The sequence below is a fragment of the Patiria miniata genome, unplaced genomic scaffold (assembly GCF_015706575.1).
Source record: "Patiria miniata isolate m_02_andy unplaced genomic scaffold, ASM1570657v1 HiC_scaffold_13, whole genome shotgun sequence".
Lineage (NCBI taxonomy): Eukaryota > Metazoa > Echinodermata > Asteroidea > Valvatida > Asterinidae > Patiria > Patiria miniata.
The window spans coordinates 2,888,022-2,914,374 of NW_024037051.1; the positions used below are offsets into that span (position 1 = coordinate 2,888,022).

General features: G+C 40.4%; 1 protein-coding gene and 1 pseudogene across 1 annotated transcript; both read left to right on the top strand.

Moving 5' to 3' along the window:
- Positions 1–7,207: 7,207 nt before the first annotated feature.
- On the top strand, positions 7,208–18,563 carry LOC119721493 (probable indole-3-acetic acid-amido synthetase GH3.9). Its single transcript, XM_038191571.1, has 7 exons — positions 7,208–7,328; positions 7,828–8,853; positions 9,078–9,216; positions 9,711–9,875; positions 17,671–17,819; positions 17,943–18,022; positions 18,336–18,563. Exons 1-7 carry the CDS (start codon positions 7,208–7,210, stop codon positions 18,561–18,563), a joined length of 1,908 nt encoding a protein of 635 aa, XP_038047499.1.
- A 1,692-nt stretch (positions 18,564–20,255) lies between these two features.
- LOC119721494 lies at positions 20,256–25,207 on the top strand (annotated as a pseudogene).
- Positions 25,208–26,353: the final 1,146 nt, after the last annotated feature.

The following is a 26,353-nucleotide window of genomic DNA, read 5'->3' on the forward strand; positions in this document are numbered from 1 at the left end:
GGAAAAAAAAAAACTTTAACGAAAACAAGAGCTGTTCCCAATTGAAATTGGGAACAGCAAAAAAAAAAAAAAAAAAAATGAGAACAAAAAGAAAGGCTTTTCCGCATTTTGCGGAAAAGCCAAAAATCAGTACAAAAAGAAAGGCTTTTCCGCAACAATGCGGAAAAGCCAATTAATCGGAACAATTCTAGACAGTGGTCGGGTTGTGCCCGACCACTCAAAGAAGATTAAGCGCAACAACTCCAATCAGTGGTCGGGTTGTGCTCGACCACTCAATTAGAAATATGCAGCACTTATTATCAAAACAAGTACAAATGAGATATATTGTAGGCTGGTATTTTGGACATATTTGGTGAAAGTGTCATGTATATCCATTGTACCATTTTGAAGAAAAGCGCTTGTTTGAAATGCAATCACATCAGTACGCGATTTCAATAAATTTGTTGAACCATGGGACCGTGGTCAGAGTGTTTTTTTTTTTTTTTTTTATTAACGAGTGTTCTTTGCTAGCGCTTTTCTTGTCCAGGCCCTATGATATCTGGCGTTTTACTGTTTGCTGGCTGCAGTATATAATAATGACAGATAGGGTCGGCAATGTAAAAAAAAGAAAGTTCTATTTTTGAGTAGCCATACGTGCCAATATATATATTTCCTTTACTGAGCAAACAATAATGTTCAAAGTCCAACTTGAGATATTTGTTGACAGAACGTATTCCGCGGCTTTTACCCTCACCGAATCCCCTCCCCCAAGTACACACAAAGAAATTGCTGTGTCACTTGACTCACTTTTGGACGATTTTAGTGAGTCATAGTAAATTTGACTCGTATTTAACACCATATGCATCGCATCAGACTCACTGAAATTTACGTAGCGAGTCAAAAGGGCATTGACTCACTTAAAATGTTTATTGTTGACTCACTTGTCCCTTGAAAATGAGTCTGGTTTGACATATGACTCAGTACCAAGCTGGCACCGAGTCATCCCCGAGCCCGTGCGGGCAAGCACAGGAAACCCGTTGTTTGCATTAATCCGCCATTGTTTTTGTCGCGTAGTAGTGGGAGCCAGAGCTCTTTCTTTTTCTTTCTGTTTTAAGGTAATTTCATGTTCAAAACGCTGCTATCGTGTTGTTAATAACTGAATGCAATCTACCCGATTCACGGTAGTTTTTTTAATTCCTTGTTATCAAGCACTGTTTGCTGTGTGTAGCCAAGACTAAATTACGAAAGTGGCTTTGCCGTCGTACGCCTAGATTTAACGTTAGTACTAGGCCTACATTGTGTTAGGCCTAGTGCTAGGCGCAGTGAGCAAAGGCATTTTGTGATCAACAAGGTATATATGCCCTCTAAGTCTTTTTTTTACTTGTGTTATCGATGCTCTTGTGCGTAAACTGTCTTCGAATTTGATGGTTTATGCACATCGCAGTGTTTCAGCACAGGACTCAGCTAAACTAAACCATTCAAGTCACATGACTCACATGTATCCCATTCTGAGTCATTGGACTCGTTTATCACATGGCAGTGTGTCACTACACGGACAAAATGGTGACTCATTTAAATGCCACAAAATGAGTCAAAAGACACAAAATATTATTCCAGCCCGAGTAACTTGACTCATTTCATGTGAGTCAAATGACTCACTTAAGTCCAAAAGTGTCTCACTACACGGACAAAATCATGACTCACCTAAATGAGTCTTGTGACTCAGCATTTATTTTCTGTGTAGATCCTTATCCCGTTATTCGACACCGACTTCTGCAACTGCATCTTAATAAGAGAGTATAACAAAGACACATGAAATCAAATTAGATGGCAGCATTGAAAAAGATCATTGAAAATTGGAAGGCTTCCCTGGTTAAGTGAGCAATGGGTACGTTCAAGTAGATTCCTGGTTAATACACGAGGTTTACACTCTTAGAAGCCGCGAAATGAGGCTAATCGAACGCGCCGGTGTATTCGCCTGGCATTATTTCTGCCAAAGTCAGCAGGTGTTAAGAGGCGAGACTTTGAAATGAACATGCATGGGCCTCCAACTGTGTCAACAGTTGTGCATTTCTACTATACTGTAATTTATTTTGCATTGGAAATGAGCGGATATAAAGTATAAATTAAGATTTGTTTGGAAAAGAAAATGATTAAAATTGATTCATTTCCTCTGAATACGACTAACTGCGAGTGATATCGTCAGTGCTCACTGACTGGTCGGTCCGATCCCTCTCAAAGGAGGGATCATTCCCGTGAACCCTTTGGTCACTGCACCAGAGAACGAGGAGGGTCCGCTTTCCCTCATGTCTGAACACAGACACTTATTTTAGTGTCTTTTTCTTTTAATTCTGATCAGCAAAATGGACTTTTCCAAGCCTTAGAGCCTTTGCTATAATCTGACTTAAAGGGAAGATACAACATTGGCAAACATCAAAAAACAAAATGACCAAATTATCACGAAATACCTTACTGAATTGTTAGAGATCGACAGTCTAAAGCATCCTGTAAAATCATGGCTCCTGGTGTGCTGACATTTTCAAGAAAAACTGTATTTTTCCAAGGCTGGTCGGCCGACCAGCGTTGGAAAAACTGGCTTTTTCAAAAACTGCTCCTATTTTTTCATATTTAGTTATGCCGCGTTTTCTTTGCAGTAGATTACACACCTGTGAAGGGGTACAAACCTGCTAGGCTAGAGTGATTCTTTGACCTTACAATTCCCCAAAGTCTTTACGTTTCTCCGTTTCATCTTAAGTGGGTCGGGGAACCAGACTACAAGAAAATGATTGGTTTTCTTGGTTTTTCCAGCATAAACAAGCCCAAAACGTGAAACAAGTCAGATTAACAGTATTTGCTATAACATACTAATCCTCCAAATCCATTTATTTCTGAAAATTGCAGCAAAAGCATATGTTGTACATTTCCTTTAACAAGGGGGGATCTATGCTAGTCATTTTTTTCATGCAACAAAGGTTAATGATGGTTTTATCAATTTCTTGGTTTATTCATGTTTTTAACTGACGATGATCGCAGAAAAAAATTGAGTCCTCCCAATCAACAAATCATAAGGACAATAGTAGCAAGTAGCAAAGATATGTCGAGATTATAATTGTAATAATATTAACAACATATCTACTACTCTGCATATTGATTGCGACATTTCGTTGTTTAATGGCACTTATTTAATAATCAGTTGTATATTTACACATTTTAATGCTTCATTTTTGCGTGTAATTTTTTCGATCATACTTTTATCTAATCTCCCTTGTTTTTGTTGGGCAGTGAGTTTTATCGTGTTAATTTTACAATTTTATTTTTATTTCATTTCGTTTTATTTCTTTAGTTAAATATTTTTACACTCGTATATTAGGCTTTTCAGTTCCTTATTGTACTCCTACTTCAGTTTATTTTCGAATTTCAAAATTGTTTAAATGTTTAATTTTTCTTTTAAATTTTACATTTTAAATAGTGTTCTTTCTCATTTACAGTTTAATATAGTTATTTTAAGCTTTTCTATCAGGGAAGTGGTTCCAGATAGACTGTACAGTCTTTTTCACAACCCCTGACCTATTTAGAAATATGTTATAGGATTCTAATTGCATCGCGTGCGATATCAACGTACATGTACACTGTGTACGCAGTGGCGTCGCCGGGGGGGGGGGGGGGGGGGGGGGGGGGGGGGGGCAGGGGGCACGTGCCCCCCCTGGAAAACCTAGTGCCCCCGAGTGCCCCGCCATCAAATGCTGGTGCCCCCCCCCCTATCCTCTGCAAAATTCTGCGCGTTGTTAAAATCATTACCTCAAAAATAGCAATTTCTGGAGATATCTTTAGATCGAATTTAGCATCAAATGTGGCACCATTTTGCATCTAGCCCATCCCCGTATGCGAAAATTTTCCAAAGGGGAGGGGGGCACCCCCTCCCCCCCCCTTAGACCCCTCCCCCAGGACGGCGATCCGTATCCACCTAAGTGCCCCCCCCCCATCAAATGCTGGTGCCCCCCTTTCCCCCCCAGACTGAAAAGTCTGGTGACGCCACTGTGTGTACGTACGTATGCCAACGGAGCTTTACGAGATTTGTGCAAATATAAATACGACCATGCACAGAGCATAGGTAATTTTAAGTTCAAATTAAATATAGTCTCACTGAAAATTTTAATCAGTAACAATTAGCATATACATCCTGCTGACCAATGAGGGAGTTGGTGATGTCTGACTGGCAGCGGGCAGGGGCCAATCACAAACTGGGGCCGAGTTTTTTCGTCACTGCTCCGGAAATCGATGGTGAGTTTTTAAAGCAGGAACGGCCTCTATATTCTCACAACGACCAAAGCTCATCTTCAACTTCAGACGACAAACGGAGAAAACTGTCAAGAAGAGCAAGATTAAAAAGTGAGTTTTTTTGCGGTACGTTTAAACACTACGAATCACATCTGAAACCTTTTAAAGGCCTGCGATTTGCTTAGCGCCAACAATACTGTTTAAAGCAGAAAATTGCTTGTTATAATTATCGGTGGTTTTAGGATTCTGGTCACGGCCAGATATTTTTCTCAAGTAAACATTATCTTTTGGAGCGTTTTGCGAATTGCAGACGCTTCAGGGTTTTAAAAATCCTGAAAATGGTTGTCTAGGAGACACGATTGCAACCAGCCAAACCTTATTACACTCTACTTCGTATACGTTTTGCGTTTCCAAAGGCCAAACTGTAGTTCTAACCTTACAAATATTGAACATAAAAACAACACAATCGGTCTTTCACGGCAGTGTGTTTAAAGGTAATCTACAACATTTGCAAACAATACTTAACAAAACTACCAAATTATTTTGAAACACCTAATTTGACTGTAAGTAAATAATAGTCTCAAGCATTGCAGGTGCACAGTACGCGCGCATCATGTGCCAACAATGTATTGTGCAGTAATTTGGTGATCGGACAATGGTCGGGATTTATCTTCTTTCTTCCTTTCTTTTTTCCCCCGGACAATAATTTTCCGCGGGTTTGCTTCTGACCGGTATTACTTGAAAATTTGAACCAACATCAACCCTGAGCCACAGGTTTGTGTATTATTCTGACGTCATGATGACGTCATTTAGTGAAAAAGCGACACATTTTCTTCCGCTTATAACTCGAGAACAAAATGATCAATCATCTTCGTACCATGCAGTCTGATAGAGCATACCTTGATGATTTGTTTTGGTCGTGTACTGGAATCGCTTGATCTTTCTTTCTGGGGGTAGCTACCGGAAGATCAAAGGTAGGTGAACTCAAAATGCAAACAGAATCCTTAAAATAAAAAAGAAGTCCTTTCAATTGTTAACGCGATGACGATAAAACTTGGTATTTAAAATTGATTTATTCAGCCGATGATTAAAACCTATCACAGGAATTTTGCTGATTTGAAAATGTATGAATTTAAACCCTGGTCCATTTTGAATTATACGTTTACAAGGAAACAGGCTAGAGTAACGTTCCCACTTTGTGTAGTGTTGCAGGCTGGACATTGCCTCGAGCAATGTATTCTTATTTCCAGCCGCAAAGCAATTTGACATTTACTATCGGCGTTACCAGCAGTACAATGAGGATCACATTTCCGTTTTGTGTTGGTTTCTTCTTACTGTTTTTTTTTCTTCTGGCCAATACTTCTCCGCAGCTTTTCTTTCAAACGGACAACGCATACAATAGAAACTTGGTGTTTACATTAAGCTTGATCGCAAGATATAGTGTGACTTCATTACGACGTCATCTTACATAAAATTATATTTAATAAATACAGATTGTTATAATAACTCATGTACCGAGCCAAGAGTCATTTTAACATTTTGTGATCCGATGCAACAAATTACAAGCGATTTAAGGTTCAAAATTGACAAAATACTTTCATTTATACATTTTGAACTGATCTGAGTAGCCTGTTCTTTTTTGTGAGGTGGTAGATATTGCCTTTGAAAAAAAATCTTTATTTTTCAGTGCAGTGATAACTGAATATAACTTTTATTATTAGAACATTATTATCAACAAAACTAATTATTCAAATGTTCAATGCGGAAACTTCGACCTTTAGGTGGTCGTACTCTCACGTTTGGAAATTGATACAAAAATAGCTAAAGTATTGTGTTATAAGGAAATGTAATTTTAAGGCTCGAGCTTTCGGCCTATTTCCCACGTTGCTGGAAAAACTTTTGAATTTGAAGTTAATTTGATAAAGCCGCGGCCAACGGAATGCGACTGGCAAAGTGACCACCATTCGATTGAGATGAAAGGCAACCAATGTCACATGCGAAGAGGTGGTAACGGGGCGAAGTGGTTATTTTTCCGATTTAGGCTGTTACGCCCAACGTTCCAAATACTCTAAAGAAGTATGTAGTCTTTCCAAGCCAATTACCCAAAAAACCTTCAATAAATATTTCACATTATCAAAACGGGAGGTAGGTTGAGCAGCCACAACAGACTAGCCTAGCTCAGTGCCGCACCCAAGGGGGGGGGGGGGAGGGGAGGGGCCGTCGGGGGGCTCGAGCCCCCCCCCCCCCAAACCAAGGGGTTGTCTTTTTTTTTTTTTTTTTTTTTAGTCCCACGATTTGACCTTGGTGATATGTATGAGGCCTATTTTCGAGTAGTATAATAGGGGTGTAAGTGGTGCCACCAACGTCAATATAGTCTGCCCCCATTAAAAAAAACCCAATGGGTGGGCCACTGGCTAGTACTAGCAGCAGACGAGTTTGGGGGTTCAGACATGGACTCGTGAACATAGAACTATGATAATAACGCGTACTTCCAAAAACAATATATTAAAACTAACCACAACCTTCCAAGGTGTATAAAGGCTTATTTCATCATCTTTCATTTTCCGGTTTTTTTTTTTGGGGGGGGGGGGTAACCGATGACTTTCGGGAGAAAATTCTATCTAGTTGATCACCTCTATAAAAGCATTCCTCAAGTCTATCGCCATTTTGAAAATAAACGCCTACGCTCCATTGCAAAATAGAGCCGTTTCATAGGGCCAAATTGGTTACAAATTTTACAGTAATGCCACCTGACTATAATGAATAGAGACGTTCTTATGAATAGAACAGCAAATTGGAACAATCTCATACGTTTTAACTGTGCCATGTGTTTTGATAAGTATACATCGACGCCACTTACTAAGTATGTTGGATCACAGCAGGCATAACGGATTCCAAAGTGGACGATTCAAAAGACCCGACACGCCCACTCTGAAGTCTTATAATCAAAATGGCGGTTAAGTGGAATTTTCGCTGTGCATGCTGGGGGTTCATCTCGTCGCTCCTAGCTTCGGTCCTTCTCACCTATTGCTTTTCTCCTCAGTCTCATCTCGCCTTCCGAGTCATAGCAGGTGAGTTGTTGCTTTTATTGACAAACAAAAATCCTTTTTAGGGGTAAAGTTGCAACTTTCTAAATTGTATATGGAACCTATACCAAGACGTATTACGTGGGATAAGTGTGTCTCCATCTTATTTCAAACGAGACCCACTCTATGGGCTCATTTGCTATAATATTATTATAAAATAATTATGAAGAGAACAGAAATTTACGGATAGCTGAAATAACGACTATACAGCCAATGGTCTTATTAACATAGTTGCCTGAGGGCCATACTTATGTCCTCTTTGTACCAATCTCATCACTGACTGACCCACTCTCACGTATGGCTTAGCCTGGTTGTTCGCCGGTAAAGAGAGCCGGTCATTGCTCAATCCGACCAATTGTGTATGTACGCCACATGCATGAAAGACTTCCATGCAGTGAATGGCCAATCTGAATCAACTAAATCCGTCCTATTACCAGTTTTACCAAGCTTGCCTGACTCCTATGAATCCATTTCATTGCATCAGGCGCTGCAGCAGTGCTGATTGGCATCTCATCTCTGATTGCCTTCCACATCTCGACTCTACGATGCTCTGAGAGCCACACACTCATAACCCTACTCATGTCCTACAAGTGGCACCAGGGTGAACGTCTAGCCACGCCCTCCACCTTGGCAAGGGCCACTTACATGTGGAAACGTCCGCGTGAAGCCCAGGAAGATCTGATAAGGGAGCTGACCAGGCGACATGCCAAGACGGAGTACGGGCGCAAGAACCGTCTTGGGGAGATCCGATCGGTGGAAGACCTCCGCAAGAAGCATCCTCTCACCACGTACGATCACTATTGTGACTACATCCAGCGGCTGGCAGACGGAGAAGAAGGCGTTTTCCTTGACGAGGAGCCCATGCGATTCGGCGTCACATCGGGAACCACCGGAGCCGGGAAGAAAATACCACTGGTTTCTTTTGGGGTGGAGGGAGATGCACTCTGCAGCCAGATCAAGCGCTTGGCTTTGTACCAGGGTGCTCAACGGCCAAGCCCTGTACAGAAACGCTGTTTCTTCTACATCCATCCCAAAATCTCTCTCACCAAAACTGGCCGTGTCATTTCTCCGTACACGTTCATCAAACAGGAGGACACTAAGCGTTTATCGGAGCTCAGCTCTCCTCCACCGGCCTTCACTATCACCAATGAGCCTTCTGCCGTCTACATTCACATGCTGTTCGCGATTGCCGACACCAATCTCGCTCTCTTGTCTACCATGTTTACTCCCCAAATGTACCGAGCTCTGAAGTGTCTAGAGGCCAAATGGCAAGTAATGCTGGAGGATCTATCTACCGGGCAGATCAATGCTAAGATCCCTCTAGACCCTGATACACGCCGGTCTCTCCAAGGCTATCTGAGACCGGACAAGGCCCGCGTATCCCAGTTGAGAAGCGAATTCGAGAAAGGGTTTCATGGCATTTTGAAGAGAATCTGGCCTCATCTGATCGCCATTGAAGCAATCGACATCGCGGGTTTCAAGAAGAAAATTGAAGAAACATATACTGATGGTAAGGGTTAAATTGAACTTAAATCTCATTGTGCGCCTTAAATACGATCTGCGTAAGCACTGTGAAAGAACCTGAGCCAAACAGAATCAAATCATTATCCTTGTCCTACTAAAAAAAATGAAGAAAAAAAGGAATACTCTGTCAAGTGTCGTAAGCCATCTTGATCTATGCACTTGTCTAAAACATGATTCGTAATAACTTACCACTGGTCATGTCTTGGCTAGGAGTTCCATACTTCAATTGGGCATATGGCAGCACAGAGGTAGGCCAGCTGGCGATCAACATGTGGCTTCATGACAAAGAGGCTCGATACGCCCTCTGTCCTCATATGGCCGTCGTAGAGTTCATCCCGGAGCAAAACAGGTGTGTGATAATCACAGAAGAAAAAAATGGTCCACTTTATTTTTGTTCCCCTTTTCGAATCCTTAGTTTCTTGAAATACATACAGATTCCTTTGCCATGAAAGCAAACCCCCAAAAATATTTAATTCCTTCTGTTTAATTCCAAATAATTGTTGTTATGGGTCGACTTCACAATCATTATGTAGTGATAATACACAAGGTCACTTTCCCATTGTGGTTTAATGTGAAAAGTGATTCCCATATTTCCTAGGTTTGCGACGTTGCTTATTTTGCTTGCATCGTGACATCCGGGCCGCAATCCCTGACAACATGGCATTCGGATTTATGGCTTCTGACTAGTGCCTCTGAACAGTGGGAGATACTCTTGGGGGAAAATGGATAGCTTTGTAGGTACATGTAGAACGCCGATACGGTAATACGGAGGCTGCATGCCATGTCCAATCACCACTCTTGTCGATATCTTTGTTCAACTTGAGACCTTTTAATTTTGAACAGTTCGGATGAAGACCCAAAGACTCTGCTCATTGACGAGGTTGAGGTCGGTGGCAGATATGAACTGGTGTTGACCACGCGCTCCGGGCTATACCGTTATCGGAATGGAGATGTCATCCAGATTGTGGGATTCCACGAGAACTGCCCTGCCATGCGCATGCTCTACAGGTAAACAACAAAACCAAGTAATCCTAGAAAGTTGATGCCAGAGCGGGCAAAATTTAATTGATTCAGTATGGCTTTTCAATGGGAGTCTTTTCATGCATCTGGTCTATACAGGGTGAGTCAAAAACATGAAACCCAAATGTCGGGACTATTGTTTTAGTGAGGTTCTGCATGTAGCACTTAGAAAAAATTTAGGATGTTAAAGCCCAATTCATAAGCTTTCTTTTAGTTTAAAATTATTCAAATCACGTATGTACTTTTCAAGTTACAGAATTTTAAACACAACCACCGTTTTAAAGTTCTGTCCACAAATCACACAGAAAGTGTGCGTTCTTTCAGCAAAACGAAAACAATTCACATCCCTATGCGATTTGTTTTCATTTTGCTGAAAGAACACCTACCTTTTTGTGATCCGTGGACAGAACTTTAAAGCGGTGGTTGTGTTTAAAAGCCCATAACTTGAACAGTACACGAGTGATTTGAATGATTCTTGTACTAAAAGAAAGCTTATGACTCGGGCTTTTATATCCTAGGTTCTAAAAGTGCTACATTTAGAACTTCACTAAAGCAATGGTCCCGACATTTGGGTTTCGTTTTTTTTTACTCACCGTGTATGATGGATATGCAATTTGTAAACCTATACCATAGGATTACATTATATAATAGATATTGAAGTCCATCTGACAAGTGACAGTCAGTATTAAAGTCCGCGAGCTAGTAGTCAGTGGGCTTACGGTCGAAAATGACCCCCCATATGCAATTTTGGGTACATTCTTTGAAACTCTCAGGATCACTAGAGGATACCTCAAGAAGTTCAAAACCACTTGATGCCATTTTTTCTGACCCTTTTGTGGGCGTGGCCATGATTTTAAAAAGTGGGGGGCTTCGCGCGTAAGGCGAGCCCTCAAATTAGAATCCCTCCCCGGACCGTTCGGGGTTGAGCCCGCCCAGTATGATGAAGGGATTGGGACCTTGCATGGAACCGATCGGCCTGGATTAACTCCACCAGGCTTCTGCACCATGGCTCTGGCTCATCACAAAGGAACCAATTTGCGACGCGCTAATCCTCCGTAGGCAACAATGACTGTAATGAGCTTCATAGAAGTTGCCGCTGGTAATCCCCAGTGGGCTGAATAATCCTCCAACAATGGCCAGACTTCAATTTATGTTGCCTATTGTGAAACCCTGAGTCACCAGTTTGGACCGATTGGGGCGTCACGCTTCAGTGACCGGGTGGCTTCTGGCTTCGTACCGATTGGGGTGAAAGAAATTAGCATACCGGACCCGGTACCCGAACGGTCTGTTATCTGATGGCTCGCCTAAAAAAATATTTAAAAAAAATTAATTTTCTTTTTCACATTTGGACAGTTAACTCAAGTGCTACATCACAAGAAAAAAATATTCCACAATTGTGCCTCTTTTGGGGGTGGGGCAACTTTTTAAATAAGTGGGGGCACACGTTGCTAACAGAAAATCGACCTGTAACAGGCAATCTTGAGCTTTTTTGTTTTGTTTTTGTATTTGTTACAATCCCTTATAATTTGGTGTGGAAAACAGAGTTTTGAGTTAAGGCCAAAAAAAAAAGTCTCCGGTTTCTGGTATGCGCGCGCGTCGCCGTAGCCATGCGCGTCGGCAAAATGAAAAAAGTTTTTTTTTCAATGAAAGATGATGTCTCAAAACCACCAAACTCACTGGTTTGACTGGAATCATGCTGCTGCAAAATTTTAACGTGTTTTTAGATTGGGTTATGGTCGAGAATAAGCTTTATGTGGCCTCTCTGGACTCCCATATATTTGCACTAAGTTTAGTCGGGCACCATTTGCAGTCATCAGCCGACATTTGAAGCAAAAAAATCAGGTAAAAAAAAAAAAAAGCCGCGTCGCTGCACCACTTTTTGGGCAAGCTCCATACCAGAAACCGGAGACTTTTTTTTGGCCTTAGAAGACAAACGAAGGACGCTCACAGGGGGAACGGAATGATAGAAACGCGTTAAAGGGAATGAAACGAACTCCAGTGATTTGCACTGAATGAGACACAATAGCATGAATCTGGCAAAGGGACAGAGGCAATGAGCATACAGGATGGAATAATACTTTATTTATTCAGATTAATTGGTAAAAACACCTGTCTTCCAAAAATACAACTAGGCTATCCAATTAAAAGTAGTATACCAAATTTGATTAAAAACCGTCCAACAGAGTAAAAATACATTAACAACAATAATTCCCTCTATTACAATAATTCCCTGAATAATATGAAAAATCTGTGCAACAATTACATGTAGTCGTGTATATTATAATTATTTTGAGTTGCATTATAACAGTGTGTTAATTATCTCAAATTTCTGACCGGGTGGCTTCTGGCTTCGTACCGATTGGGGTGAAAGAAATTAGCATACCGGACCCGGTACCCGAACGGTCTGTTATCTGATGGCTCGCCTAAAAAAATATTTAAAAAAAATTAATTTTCTTTTTCACATTTGGACAGTTAACTCAAGTGCTACATCACAAGAAAAAAATATTCCACAATTGTGCCTCTTTTGGGGGTGGGGCAACTTTTTAAATAAGTGGGGGCACACGTTGCTAACAGAAAATCGACCTGTAACAGGCAATCTTGAGCTTTTTTGTTTTGTTTTGTATTTGTTACAATCCCTTATAATTTGGTGTGGAAAACAGAGTTTTTAGTTAAGGCCAAAAAAAAAAGTCTCCGGTTTCTGGTATGCGCGCGCGTCGCCGTAGCCATGCGCGTCGGCAAAATGAAAAAAGTTTTTTTTTCAATGAAAGATGATGTCTCAAAACCACCAAACTCACTGGTTTGACTGGAATCATGCTGCTGCAAAATTTTAACGTGTTTTTAGATTGGGTTATGGTCGAGAATAAGCTTTATGTGGCCTCTCTGGACTCCCATATATTTGCACTAAGTTTAGTCGGGCACCATTTGCAGTCATCAGCCGACATTTGAAGCAAAAAAATCAGGTAAAAAAAAAAAAAAAAGCCGCGTCGCTGCACCACTTTTTGGGCAAGCTCCATACCAGAAACCGGAGACTTTTTTTTGGCCTTAGAAGACAAACGAAGGACGCTCACAGGGGGAACGGAATGATAGAAACGCGTTAAAGGGAATGAAACGAACTCCAGTGATTTGCACTGAATGAGACACAATAGCATGAATCTGGCAAAGGGACAGAGGCAATGAGCATACAGGATGGAATAATACTTTATTTATTCAGATTAATGGTAAAAACACCTGTCTTCCAAAAATACAACTAGGCTATCCAATTAAAAGTAGTATACCAAATTTGATTAAAAACCGTCCAACAGAGTAAAAATACATTAACAACAATAATTCCCTCTATTACAATAATTCCCTGAATAATATGAAAAATCTGTGCAACAATTACATGTAGTCGTGTATATTATAATTATTTTGAGTTGCATTATAACAGTGTGTTAATTATCTCAAATTTCTGACCGGGTGGCTTCTGGCTTCGTACCGATTGGGGTGAAAGAAATTAGCATACCGGACCCGGTACCCGAACGGTCTGTTATCTGATGGCTCGCCTAAAAAAATATTTAAAAAAAATTAATTTTCTTTTTCACATTTGGACAGTTAACTCAAGTGCTACATCACAAGAAAAAAATATTCCACAATTGTGCCTCTTTTGGGGGTGGGGCAACTTTTTAAATAAGTGGGGGCACACGTTGCTAACAGAAAATCGACCTGTAACAGGCAATCTTGAGCTTTTTTGTTTTGTTTTTGTATTTGTTACAATCCCTTATAATTTGGTGTGGAAAACAGAGTTTTTAGTTAAGGCCAAAAAAAAAAAGTCTCCGGTTTCTGGTATGCGCGCGCGTCGCCGTAGCCATGCGCGTCGGCAAAATGAAAAAAGTTTTTTTTTCAATGAAAGATGATGTCTCAAAACCACCAAACTCACTGGTTTGACTGGAATCATGCTGCTGCAAAATTTTAACGTGTTTTTAGATTGGGTTATGGTCGAGAATAAGCTTTATGTGGCCTCTCTGGACTCCCATATATTTGCACTAAGTTTAGTCGGGCACCATTTGCAGTCATCAGCCGACATTTGAAGCAAAAAAATCAGGTAAAAAAAAAAAAAAGCCGCGTCGCTGCACCACTTTTTGGGCAAGCTCCATACCAGAAACCGGAGACTTTTTTTTGGCCTTAGAAGACAAACGAAGGACGCTCACAGGGGGAACGGAATGATAGAAACGCGTTAAAGGGAATGAAACGAACTCCAGTGATTTGCACTGAATGAGACACAATAGCATGAATCTGGCAAAGGGACAGAGGCAATGAGCATACAGGATGGAATAATACTTTATTTATTCAGATTAATTGGTAAAAACACCTGTCTTCCAAAAATACAACTAGGCTATCCAATTAAAAGTAGTATACCAAATTTGATTAAAAACCGTCCAACAGAGTAAAAATACATTAACAACAATAATTCCCTCTATTACAATAATTCCCTGAATAATATGAAAAATCTGTGCAACAATTACATGTAGTCGTGTATATTATAATTATTTTGAGTTGCATTATAACAGTGTGTTAATTATCTCAAATTTCTGAAAGATTAACGAAATACACAGTCAATTGCAAGACTGAGCAGGGAAATATATACTAGAAAAACTGCATAGTTTTATTTCTACAGAAATTCTATTGATAGAGGATAGTCGTTGTGTTTTCCAAGCTTTTGATAGCATTTTTGAATACAACCGTTGAATGTCAATGAATCGAAAAATAAAAGTTTTGAATTTATGGGACGGAGCAGCGTTTTGTGCATTTTCACTTTGACGTAGGCCATGATAACATTTCATGCCAGATTGACTTATTCCTTAAACTTGAGCACCCTTCGTATTTCTTAGACCTCATGGGTAGATTTTATGAGTATAGCGGCCGTCTTATAGGGCATCATTTGTTATTTTAATTCAGTAACAAAGAGTGCTTAAAAGGTTTATTTCTGGTATGTCACAGCAAGACAAATGTATTGCCTTGATGACTGCTACCTATAAGGTCCATATACGCCTTTTTTGACATATTGTGGGCAAAAGAGAGCGCCTTTTTTCAGTGGGTGACCTCTCTTGTATATTCACCCCGCAAATGTATTATATTATGTTATTCATTTTTTAAAAACTATTTCATTAAAAATAAAACATGACAGAAAATAATTCTGGTATGCGCGCGCGTCGCCGTTGCCATGTGCGTCGGCAAAATGAAAAAGTTGTTTTTTTTTCAATAAAAGATGATGTCTCAAAACCGCCAAACTCACTGGTTTGACTGGAATCATGCTGCTGCACAATTTTAACGTGTTTTTAGATTGGGTTATGGTCGAGAATAAGCTTTATGTGGCCTCTCTGGACTCCCATATATTTGCACTAAGTTTAGTCGGGCACCATTTGCAGTCATCAGCCGACATTTGAAGCAAAAAAATCAGGTAAAAAAAAAAAAAAAAAGCCGCGTCGCCGCACCACTTTTTGGGCAAGCTCCATACCAGAAACCGGAGACTTTTTCTTTGGCCTAAGCAGGGTTGTATATCACTGTTATAGAAGGGAATAAAGTCCTTGATTGACTTAACAGGAGGTTTGAGTTATCAACAGTTTGACATTTTGAGATTTCACTGTAGTTTATTTTGTCCTGACAACAATGTTGACCTCGTTTTATTACACACAAACTGCAATAGCCTTTTTAACTTCAAATTTATTTATCTTCACTTCATTTATAAATATGATATTATTAAATGTGGTACTCGGTCATTGGAAATATTGTTTGAAAATGACAAAGTTCAATATTAAGAGTAAAACTTATCAAACTTGGGTGATTTAGTGAATCCTTTATAAGTCACTTGTAATTGGACAACATATTTGGCATTTAATATCCATGACCTTATTTTGTAATAGAAAAGTGTGAGACTATATTGTCAATAGTTTCAGAATCCAGATTACACATGATGGATTACACAAGATTTGTTTCACTTAACAGTTTTAAATTTGGCATATCACCATAAATGATATGATTGGTGATGTACTTCAAGATTGGATATATCAAAAGGATTTGTAGCCACCGAGTAGAGAAACACATCTTAGGCTGAAACTTTGATGACTATATTGCCAATAGTTTCTGAAAACCCAATCCACATGAAGGCCCAGGCAGAAATCAAACCCTGCGATGAAAGGCGAGGAAAGTAACCAATGAGCCAACCTGACTCCCCAAGCGCCAACCTGGCTCCCCACAGATTCAAGAAAAGCATGTGACCAGTTCAAATTATAAACGTATTTTAATAACTACAAATCCTTTACCTTAACATTCCAGCATGGTTTTCTAAAGCGAAAAACTCAAAAGTTAGGCAAACCTATTGACAGAGGCTTGGGATATCAAGTTTTCCTTCTGATATATCTGATCTTAAAGTATGGCACCAATTATATTAATGATACATATATTCAGTGATATGCCATATTTAAAACTGTGACACACACACAAAATGTTGTGTAATCCATCCAGATCTGGATTCTGCAACTATTGACAATGTAGTCTCACACTTTTCTATTACTAAATAACGTCATGGATATTAAATACCAAATATGTTGTCCAATTACAAGTGACTTATGTAGGATTCACTAAATCACCCAAGTTTGGCAAATTTTACTCTTAATATTGCAATTTGTAATTTTCGAATTTTATTTCCAATGATCGAGTACCACATTTCATAATATCATTTTTATAAATGAAGTGAAGATGAATAAATTTGAAGTTAAAAAGGCTATTGCAGTTTGTATGTTATAAAACAAGGTCAGCATTGTTGTCAGGACAAAATAAACTACAGTGAAATCTCAAAATGTCAAACTGTTGATAAATTAAACCTCCTGTTAAGTCAAACAAAGACTAATTATTCCCTTTAGTTGTATAACAGTGATATACAACCCTGCTTGACTCAAAACTCAGCTTAGCTCACATTTTGAGCCCATTCTCTCAAAGTTTGACTTATCGAGATTTCACTGTATATCAAAACATAAATGTCTCATAAAATTGATTATTTGTCCATTTGTACATGTATGTGTACAATATGCCAGATATGTTAAAAACGGCTGCCATTTTAATGGCCAATGGGGGGGGGGGGAGTGGGGTGGAGCAGATTGTCACTTGTTGAGGTGTCCAGAGGTGTTTGTGAGAGTTTGAAAGAATGTGCAATAATCCATATGGGCTCGCACAAGCCTTCTTTTGGAATACACGTATGCCCCCTTTTTATGAAAAAAGTGTGACACGCCCCCCAAATGGGAGCCAAAGAATTTATGAGTTGACATGTAAACGTTTTTTTCCTTGCCAAATTATAATGGATTGAAACAAAAACAAAAAAAAAACAAAACACCTCAAGATTGCATTTTACAGGTCGATTTTCTGTTAGCGACATGTGACCCCCACTTTTTAAAATGTTGCCCCACCCCCAAAAGAGGCAAAATTGTGGATTTGTTTTCTTGTGATGTAGCACTTTGGTGAACTGTCCAAATGCGAAAAAGAAAAGGAACATTTTGTAAAAAAATTTTGCGCGCGATGCCCCCACTTTTTAAAATCATGGCCACGCCCACAAAAGGGTCAGAAGAAAATGGCATCAAGTGGTTTGGAACTTCTTGAGGTATCCTCTAGTGATCCTGAGAGTTTCAAAGAATGTACCCGAAATTACATATGGGCCACCACAAGCCCACTGACTATAGATAGGGACACTAGGCTAGGCCCTCTAGAACCAGCTAAAAGTTTGATCGCAATGTTTAATGACGCTCTTTTTCAGGTCAGGAGAATATCTTAATTTAGTCTACGAGAAAGTAAACACCCAAGTTGTTGACGCTGCCATAAAGAACACCATTCAAGGCTGGCCAGGAATTCAACTAGTGGATTGGACATGCGCAGAGAGCCCAGTTTACGATCCTGAAAGTTCAGGTAAGCTTTATTTAAAAACTACTTTGAATCACCAGATTTTGAAAATGCTGCAACAAACACTGAGGAGCGATATAATGACGTGATAACTTCCCTTTTCTTTTCTGGCCTTTTGTTTCGGCACAGAACTATACTACATTGCATTTCTTGAGGTCGATCCTGGCAAGAGGGAGCTGAATGACGTCACGGCAGAGCAAAGGTCAAAGGTAAATAAGTCAACTCCAAAGTTAGAGAAGTTTCACAAATAGTTACGAGCTTTGAATATTCTGGATTTATAAAATTCAGTCAACTCCTAAGTTAGAGAAGTTTCACAAATTGTTACGAGCTTTGAATATTCTGGATTTATAAAAGGAGTTTGTTTTCTTTCGTATGAGATTATGACATAGGCCTACTATGCACAGGTTCTTTAAAATAAAAGCCAGTAATGTGTCGGAAAGGCTGTCGGAAATACATGTTTAACATATCAACAGTTTTAGAGGTATCCTTCGGTAACGAGACTATTTTCATCGTTCATTTCAGTTTGATGAACATCTTCAGCAAGACCACGTTTACTACAGCGGCTTGCGGGAGTCTAATACCATCTCTCCATCCCGGGTGAAATTTGTGAGGCCAGGTACCTTTCTGGAGCTAAGGGACTTCAGGGTGAACAAAACTACAGCTTCTGTCATGATGTACAAGACGCCTCGTAAATTGAGGACGCGAGAGCACGTGATTTGGATGATGGAGAGAGTGATCGAGACCAAGTAGGGAGACTATTGTAAAAAGTCAAAAAGCTAGTTATACATCTCGCACACCACTTAGGAAAAAGGGATTTATACTGATTAACATGTGAATGCTTATCATTTTCTTGATAAAATGGTCAATTCGGTATTCCAAGTGTGCATGCGTTAATTATAACGGATCATGGGTCATTCGGGATAACATACAGAAGTGATCTTCGAGACATGACAAGAAAGCTGTATCGGTTTCTTATGGTGCTTTCTGCAGTTTGGTCGTCTTTATCCTGGATGACCTTTGACCGGACCAACCACATGCACAAGAATGAAGTATTACATGCCTAGTTTGGCTGATTTAGTGTTGAAATGACGTCACAGCACGCATATGTACAAAATAAAGATGCGTCTTTTTACACGGCACGCCTACATTCCGTGAAAGAAAATCAGTCTAAATAATGACAATCTTACACTTCTTACTACTTTATCATTTTAAGTCTCCTCTTTCGATACGTTTTTTTTAATATCAATACCGATACTTGAAATTGTTAACTTGTGGTTATATCTAATTCAAAAGTTTTGAAGAGACAACGAAGCTGATGACCTGCCATATCATAATGAGGAATATCCCCCACCTGTGACTCTTCAAGCTACGCACATCATGTTAAAGCACAAATCATTGGCTTTTCAATGATACCAAATCTATTTATATAGCTAAATTTATTCCAAAGATATGCCAGGAAATTCAACAGTGTCTCGCCGAACTTCGCCAACCTCATTTCGTGAAAAAAACCGGCTTTGAAAAAAAGAAAAGAAATACGCATTGCGCCGCCAACGGCAGTGGAAAACGTTATTTAGTTTCCAACTTTTGTGGGTATTTAACAAAAATGCATAGTGTGAATCTTGGATACCTTGGCTACTTAAAAATAAGAAAAAAAAAACATATTGATTTTGCCTGATTTTTCCAGTGCATCCAACTTCAGGCGTTGATAACTCAGAACATGGTTTTGGGGGACATTCCTCATTTTGCCACAGTAGGTTAAAAGGGTTAAGTGGGTACCCAAACCTTAGGCACCTTATTACTGATCTTGTCTCCCCCTCCATCGACTTCGGTTCATTCTTGAAGGTTTGGACGAAGCGCCCTGCAAGTCATTTGTCGTTGGGTGATAAGGAGCTGAAGCTATGTGCCACACTCCATGGTGTTTCAGGATCCTTAATTCCTCTGATTTGAACTGCGGACCATTGATACTAACAAGTTGCTTAGGGACAATGTGTTGGGCGTGAATGCCCCTTAGGAGATCAGTCGTCCTGCTTGATAGTGAAGTGGTTGTCTGGAAGAATTGAGGCCGTTTTGAATGTGCATCAACATTACCAGGATCGTCTGTCCTTAGAATAGTCCAGCGCAGTCGATGTGTATTCTTTGCCAGGGTTTCGCGGGCCATTACCCGTCTTGATATGGAGTAGAGCTTAAAAGGGCACTGCGTCCTGAAATCCCCGAAAATCTCATGCTTTGGATTGTTTACTTATCCTATTTCAAACATCTGGTTGAAAGGAAACCAATCTAATGTCTAACCATTTTCATAAATTGTTAAATGTGCCACGCAAAATTGAATAGCTCATGTACCAACATTTCGTTATTAAGAGTTAGGATGTCACATCTCTACCAAGACAATTAACCGCAGTGTCAGAATGTTGATATTTTGCAAAAGCCTGTCAGCCGTTGATGATGGATCCAGAGTGTTCAGTTGCAAAGTGAAAGTTATATATGGATAAAAAATTTGAAAAATTGCCATCTAACATCTAAGTAAGTGCTATTTCATTATTGATTGTATGTGTATATATTTATGTGGGGAATCGATTATTTAAAACCGCTGCGTCCCAGAGGACGCCCTTCCTAACGACCACTGTTATTCCTTGCATGGACCGCACAATGAAAACCTTGACGAGCTGGAAGCAGGATTGTGCTCGGATTCAAAAACAGTGACCACTGCACTGTAGTATTCTCTTGCATTAAACTCGAGGCAGTGGAATGTCCTTAATACCTGGTGGTTGGGGTTTGTTATTTCCTTCATATCGTGGAGAGTATGGAGACTCCCATTCATTAAATCAAATACTGAAGTAGAAGAAAATCTAAGTGGAGAGAGTGTCATTTACTGGTCAGTCCCAGGAAGAAGAAAATCTTCACACATGGTGACAAGCTACCATAATCACAAACCCAAGGGTTCGCACATCGCAGTTCCTTTCTTTTATTTTTTAGAAAACAAAAACAACTTTATTGTTGCAAACAACTCGTATTATCGTGTCTTCTGCATTCTCATCTACTTTTCTAATTGTTGAAGTTGTTTAGGATAAGGGAATGATATCAAAGGGCACGGTGAAATAGCCTTATCGTGTGTACGGGTATTTGTTTTGATAAATGTACACACCGACGCCACCTAGGCTACATTTTGTACAGCCGGCATATAACGTCCAAAGTGGAAAATTTTGAAGTCCTCAACACGCCTACTTTAAAGTCCTGTAGTCAAAATGGCGGTTACTTGGAATCTTCGCTGTGCATGCTGGGGTTTCATCTCCTCGCTCCTAGCTGCGGTCTTTCTCAGCTATTGCATGACTTCTCAATCCCATCTGGCCCTCCGAGTAACAGTAGGTGAGTTGTCGTTTCCAATGACTTTTCTTTTTGGAGGGGGAGGGGATTAGGTTTCATTTTCCAAAGAATTAATGAAATCTATACTAGTCCATGTACGCCAGGCACAATCCCAACTGATTATCTGGGATAATTATGGCTCCACCTTAATCTCAAACAAACCCACTTTATCGGGTCAACAATAGAAATTTACCGTTGGCTGAAAATAATTACAACATCCAATGGTCTAGCTTGAATAGTTTTCCTGGAACCAGAGGGTCAACCTAGCAGTGGCGTATCCTGGGGGGGGGGGGGGGGGGGGCAGGAGGAACTTTGCCCCCCCCCGGCGGGTTTTTTGACAATGTTTTTGTTTCAGCAATAATTTTAAAAAATGGTTAGAGAGTTTTACATCAATGGTTCAACGTCCCCTATTGAGTGCAGAAACAGACTCAGCCATTTTGAAATCAGTTGAATAGAATTGTGGCCAGCTTTTACATCAGGCTCGACTGTTAGTGACGCATTTTAAGCAGCGCTATTTTGGTCTCGCAAACCCCTCTGGCGAAACTGAGTACGCTTGTAAAAAATGAGGTATTTATTCATGGACATCTACCCAACGGAAAACATATACCATAAAGAAAATGTGGTGATCGGGGCGAAATCATGCGCGGGTCGTTGCTGCACGTCGAATCGCTTATGCCAAAATACTACCAAATGCTGCCACTCTGAAATTACGGAGAGAATTTAATATACAAACGTCCCTATTATACAAACAAATTGTACTCACATTAATGACCTTGATCGATTAGGTGCTGCGGCAGTGCTGCTGGGCATCTCATCCCTGATTGCCTTCCACATCTCGACTCTACGATGCTCTGAGAGTCACACCCTCACAACCCTACTCATGTCCTACAGGTGGCACCAGGGTGAACGACTAGCCACGCCCTCCATCTTGGCAAAGATCAATCACATGTGGAAACATCCGCGAGAAGCCCAGGAAGATCTGATCCGGGAGCTGACCAGTCGACATGCCAAGACGGAGTACGGGCGCAAGAACCGTCTTGGGGAGATCCAATCAGTGGAAGACCTCCGCAAGAAGCATCCGCTCACCACGTACGATCACTACAGGGATTACATCCAGCGGCTGGCAGACGTAGAAGAAGGCGTCTTTCTTGACGAGGAGCCCGTGCGATTCGGCGTCACATCGGGAACCACCGGAGTCGGGAAGAAAATACCCTGGTTTCTTTTTGGATAGAGGGAGATGCACTCTGCATGCAGATCAGGCGCTTGGCTTTGTACCAGTGTGCTCACCGGCCAAGCCCTGTACAGAAACGCTGTTTCTTCTACATCCATCCCAAAATCTCTTTCACCAAAACTGGCCGTGTCATTTCTCCGTACACGTTCATCAAACAGGAGGACACTATGCGTTTATCGGAGCTCAGCTCTCCTCCACCGGCCTTCACTATCACCAATGAGCCTTCTGCCGTCTACATTCACATGCTGTTCGCGATTGCCGACACCAATCTCGCTCTCTCTTGTCTACCATGTTTACTCCCCAATTGTACCGAGCTCTAAAGTGTCTGGAGACCAACTGGCAAGCAATGTTAGATGATCTATCTACCGGGCAGATCAATGCTAAGATCCCTCTAGACCCTGATATACGCCGGTCAATCCAACGCTATCTCAGACTGGACAAGGCCCGAGTATGCAAGTTGAGAAGGGAATTCGAGAAAGGCTTCCATGGCATTTGAAGAGAATCTGGCCTCATCTGGTCGCCATTGAGGGAATCGACATCATGAGTTTCAAGAAGAAACTAGAAGAAAAATTTAGTTATGGTAAGAGTTAAATTGAATAGAAATCTGAAGAGTGTGTGCCTAAATTCAATCTACGCAAGCACTATGAAACTACACATAAGAACCGGAGCCCAACAGAATCGATTCATATATTGGTCCCACCAAAAAAGGGGAATACTAAGTGCCAAGTTAATATTTGCCATCTTCATTAATACAATTGTCTTTAAAAATGTATTGGTTTTAAATAACCATTGATCTTGTCTTGGCTAGGTGTTCCTTGCTTCAGTTGGGGATACGGCGGCACAGAGGTAGGCCACCTCGCGATCAACATGTGGCTTCATGAGAAAGAGCTTCGATACGCTCCCTGCCCCACATGGCTGTCTTGGAGTTCATCCCGGAGCAAAACAGGTGTGTGATTATTATAGAAGACAAAGTGGTCCACTTTACTTGTCCTCCCTTTTCTTATTCCTAGTTTTTTTTTTTAATACCAAAAGATTACTTCATCATGAAAAGTTGTAATAAAAATCCGTATGGTATCTCTGAGTGATTCCCGTATTTCCTGTAAATTTGCGTTATTGTAAGCATCTTGACTTAGGGCGTGATCCCTAGGCACATGGCATATGGGTTTATGGCTTTTGAAAAGCGCCCCTTAACAAAACAAATTGACACAATTTAATTGGGAAACCAGCAAAATGGACAGCTCTGTTGGTAGGGCGCCGATACGGTAATCCGGAGGCCGCGTGTCCAAATCCCGCTATCTATTCGATTTCTTTGTTCAACCCATTCGGATTGATGGCTTCTGACTAGCGCCTCTGAACAGATACATTGACATATTAGGAAACCGGCCAAATGGATAGCTCTCTTGGTAAGGCGCCGATTTGGTAATCCGGAGGCTACATGTCCCATTACCTCTGTCTAGTCGATTTCTTTGTTCAACTTTTTAGTTTCTTTTGAACAGTTCGGATGAAGACCCAAAGACTCTTCTCATTGACGAGGTTGAGGTCGGTGGCAGATATGAACTGTTGTTGACCACGCGCTCCGGGCTATATCGTTATCGGAATGGAGATGTCATCCAGATTGTGGGATTCCACGAGAACTGTCCTGTCATGCGCATGCTCTTCAGGTAAACAAAACAAGACTATACGTAATCATAATAAAGCTGATGACAAAAAAAAAATTCAGAATGGCTTTTCACTGGAAGTCTGTTCATGCATCTGGTATACACAATGGACATGCATTCTGTAGTCCTATACGATATCACTATAGCTGGCCCTCTGGCACCAGCTAACAGTTCATCGCATTGTTTAATGACGCTCTTTTTCAGGTCAGGAGATATCTTAATTTAGTCTACGAGAAAGTGAACACCCAAGTTGTTGACGCTGCCATAAAGAACACCATTCAAGGCTGGCCAGGAATTCAACTAGTGGATTGGACATGCGCAGAGAGCCCAGTTTACGATCCTGAAAGTTCAGGTAAGCTTTATTTAAAAATCTACTCCGACTCCTAAAATACTAAAAATGCTGCAACAACCACTGAGCGTTTTTTTTTTCTGTCTGACCTTTTGTTTCGTCACAGAGCTATACTACATCGTATTTCTTGAGGTCGATCCTGACAAGAGGGAGCTGAATGAAGTCACAGAAGAGCAAAGGTCAAAGGTAATTCAGTCAACTCTGAAGCGAAATTTCAAAGATAACCAACCTTACTTTTAGATGTACTAGTTACTAGTTTGTGTTGCTATATAACAGAAATATGACAATGCATAGGTTCTTTGAAGGCACCGCGCGCAAGATGTCGCAAATACACGTACAACTATATCAATATTTTTGTAGAGCTACCCATTTGGTAACGAGACAAGTGTCCACTTTCATTTCAGTTTGATGAACATCTTCAGCAAGAACACGTCTACTACAGCGGCCTGCGGGTATCCAACACCATCTCCCCGGCCCAGCTGAAATCGTGAGGACAGGTACGTTTCTGGAGCTAAGGGACTTTAGGGTGGCCATGACAACGGCTTCTGTCATGCAGTACAAGACGCCCCGTAAGCTGAGGACGCAGGAGCACGTGATTTGGATGATGGAGCGAGTGATTGAGATTAAATAAAGAGGTATAATTGTGAAAGCTTAAAAAGCTAGTTAGGCATGCATGTATATCTCGAACACTCGGGAAAAAGATATTCTGATTAATTAGCCAGCTGATGTGTATGTATTGTCTGGTCACACAAAATCTGCCCAAATGCCTCCTACATGGACTACAATAAATCAGAACACCCCCCCCCCCCCACTTTTATAGGCAAGAACCGTCGACCCAAACCGATACTCGAGTAACAGAACTAATCTAATTTCGAAACCACACTTTATAATTGGTACTTTCTGAACGCTTGTGGGAAGCAACTGCCACAGAGGTTAAAGAGGTTGTGAAATGCTCGAAGACATTTCCGTCATTTTTCGGGTATATGTAGCCTAAGGTGTGATGAGATAAAACCGACTATTGTGTCTGTCATGAAATGAGTACATAAGGTACTTTTGAGAGCTGTTTTTTAGGTCCTGTTTCGACCCGAACGTGCAATTTGTGTAAAAGTCGTCGTTGGGGGCAGCAAACAAAACATATATTAAATCGTGACGTAATAAACAGGACTTCCGATGCAGCGTAGTATAAACGAGTCCTGTTTATTACGTCAGGATTTACTATGTTTTGTTTGCTGCCCCCAACGACGACTTTTACACAAATTGCACGTTCGGGTCGAAACAGGACTCGAAGAACAGCTCTCGAAAGTACCTTTTGTACTCATTTCATGACAGACACAATAGTCATTTTTATTTCATCACACCTTAGGCTACATATACCCGAAAACTGACGGAAATATCTTCGAGCATTCCACAACCTCTTTAACAACAGACACACATGCATGGTCCTTGGAAACAAGCACTTGGTACAGCAGCCGAGACCTTTTTTTGAGACCTGTTCAGACCTGAATATTTGTGTCAATTGTTTACAGTTTTAAGGACACTTAAGTCTATCAATTAGCCTATAGAGCGAACCATTTATTCTCATAACCGAAACGTCATTTTAGTGTTAACATTTAACATTAATTTTTTTTTTTTTTTTTTTTTTTGTATCTCGCAGAGATATTTAAAGACCAACTTTAGCATAAAATGTTCATATCTAACACTTATGACCAATGCACTAATTGTAAGTCTTCATTTTAAAATTTTTTTTGTCACCGATAGCAGATACCTGATGTGATGTGATTACATCTGAATCAAAAGTTCATAGGAGACTATTATTACTGTTAAGCTGACACCACAATTATGTATTTACATGAAGCAAGACATACTTTTGTCTTCAAATCATATCTACGGGTTGATTGTGATATAACTTAAAGATCAAACCAAATGATGTAGAGAAAGAAAT

What these genes read in the sequence shown, in the direction of transcription:
- LOC119721493 (XM_038191571.1), top strand. Translation starts at nt 7,208, where the DNA reads ATGGCGGTTAAGTGGAATTTTCGCTGTGCATGCTGGGGGTTCATCTCG. An exon ending in TGAAGAAACATATACTGATG is followed by an intron (nt 8,854 to 9,077) that starts GTAAGGGTTAAA and finishes TGTCTTGGCTAG; the next exon opens with GAGTTCCATACTTCAATTGG. An exon ending in TTACGATCCTGAAAGTTCAG is followed by an intron (nt 17,820 to 17,942) that starts GTAAGCTTTATT and finishes GTTTCGGCACAG; the next exon opens with AACTATACTACATTGCATTT.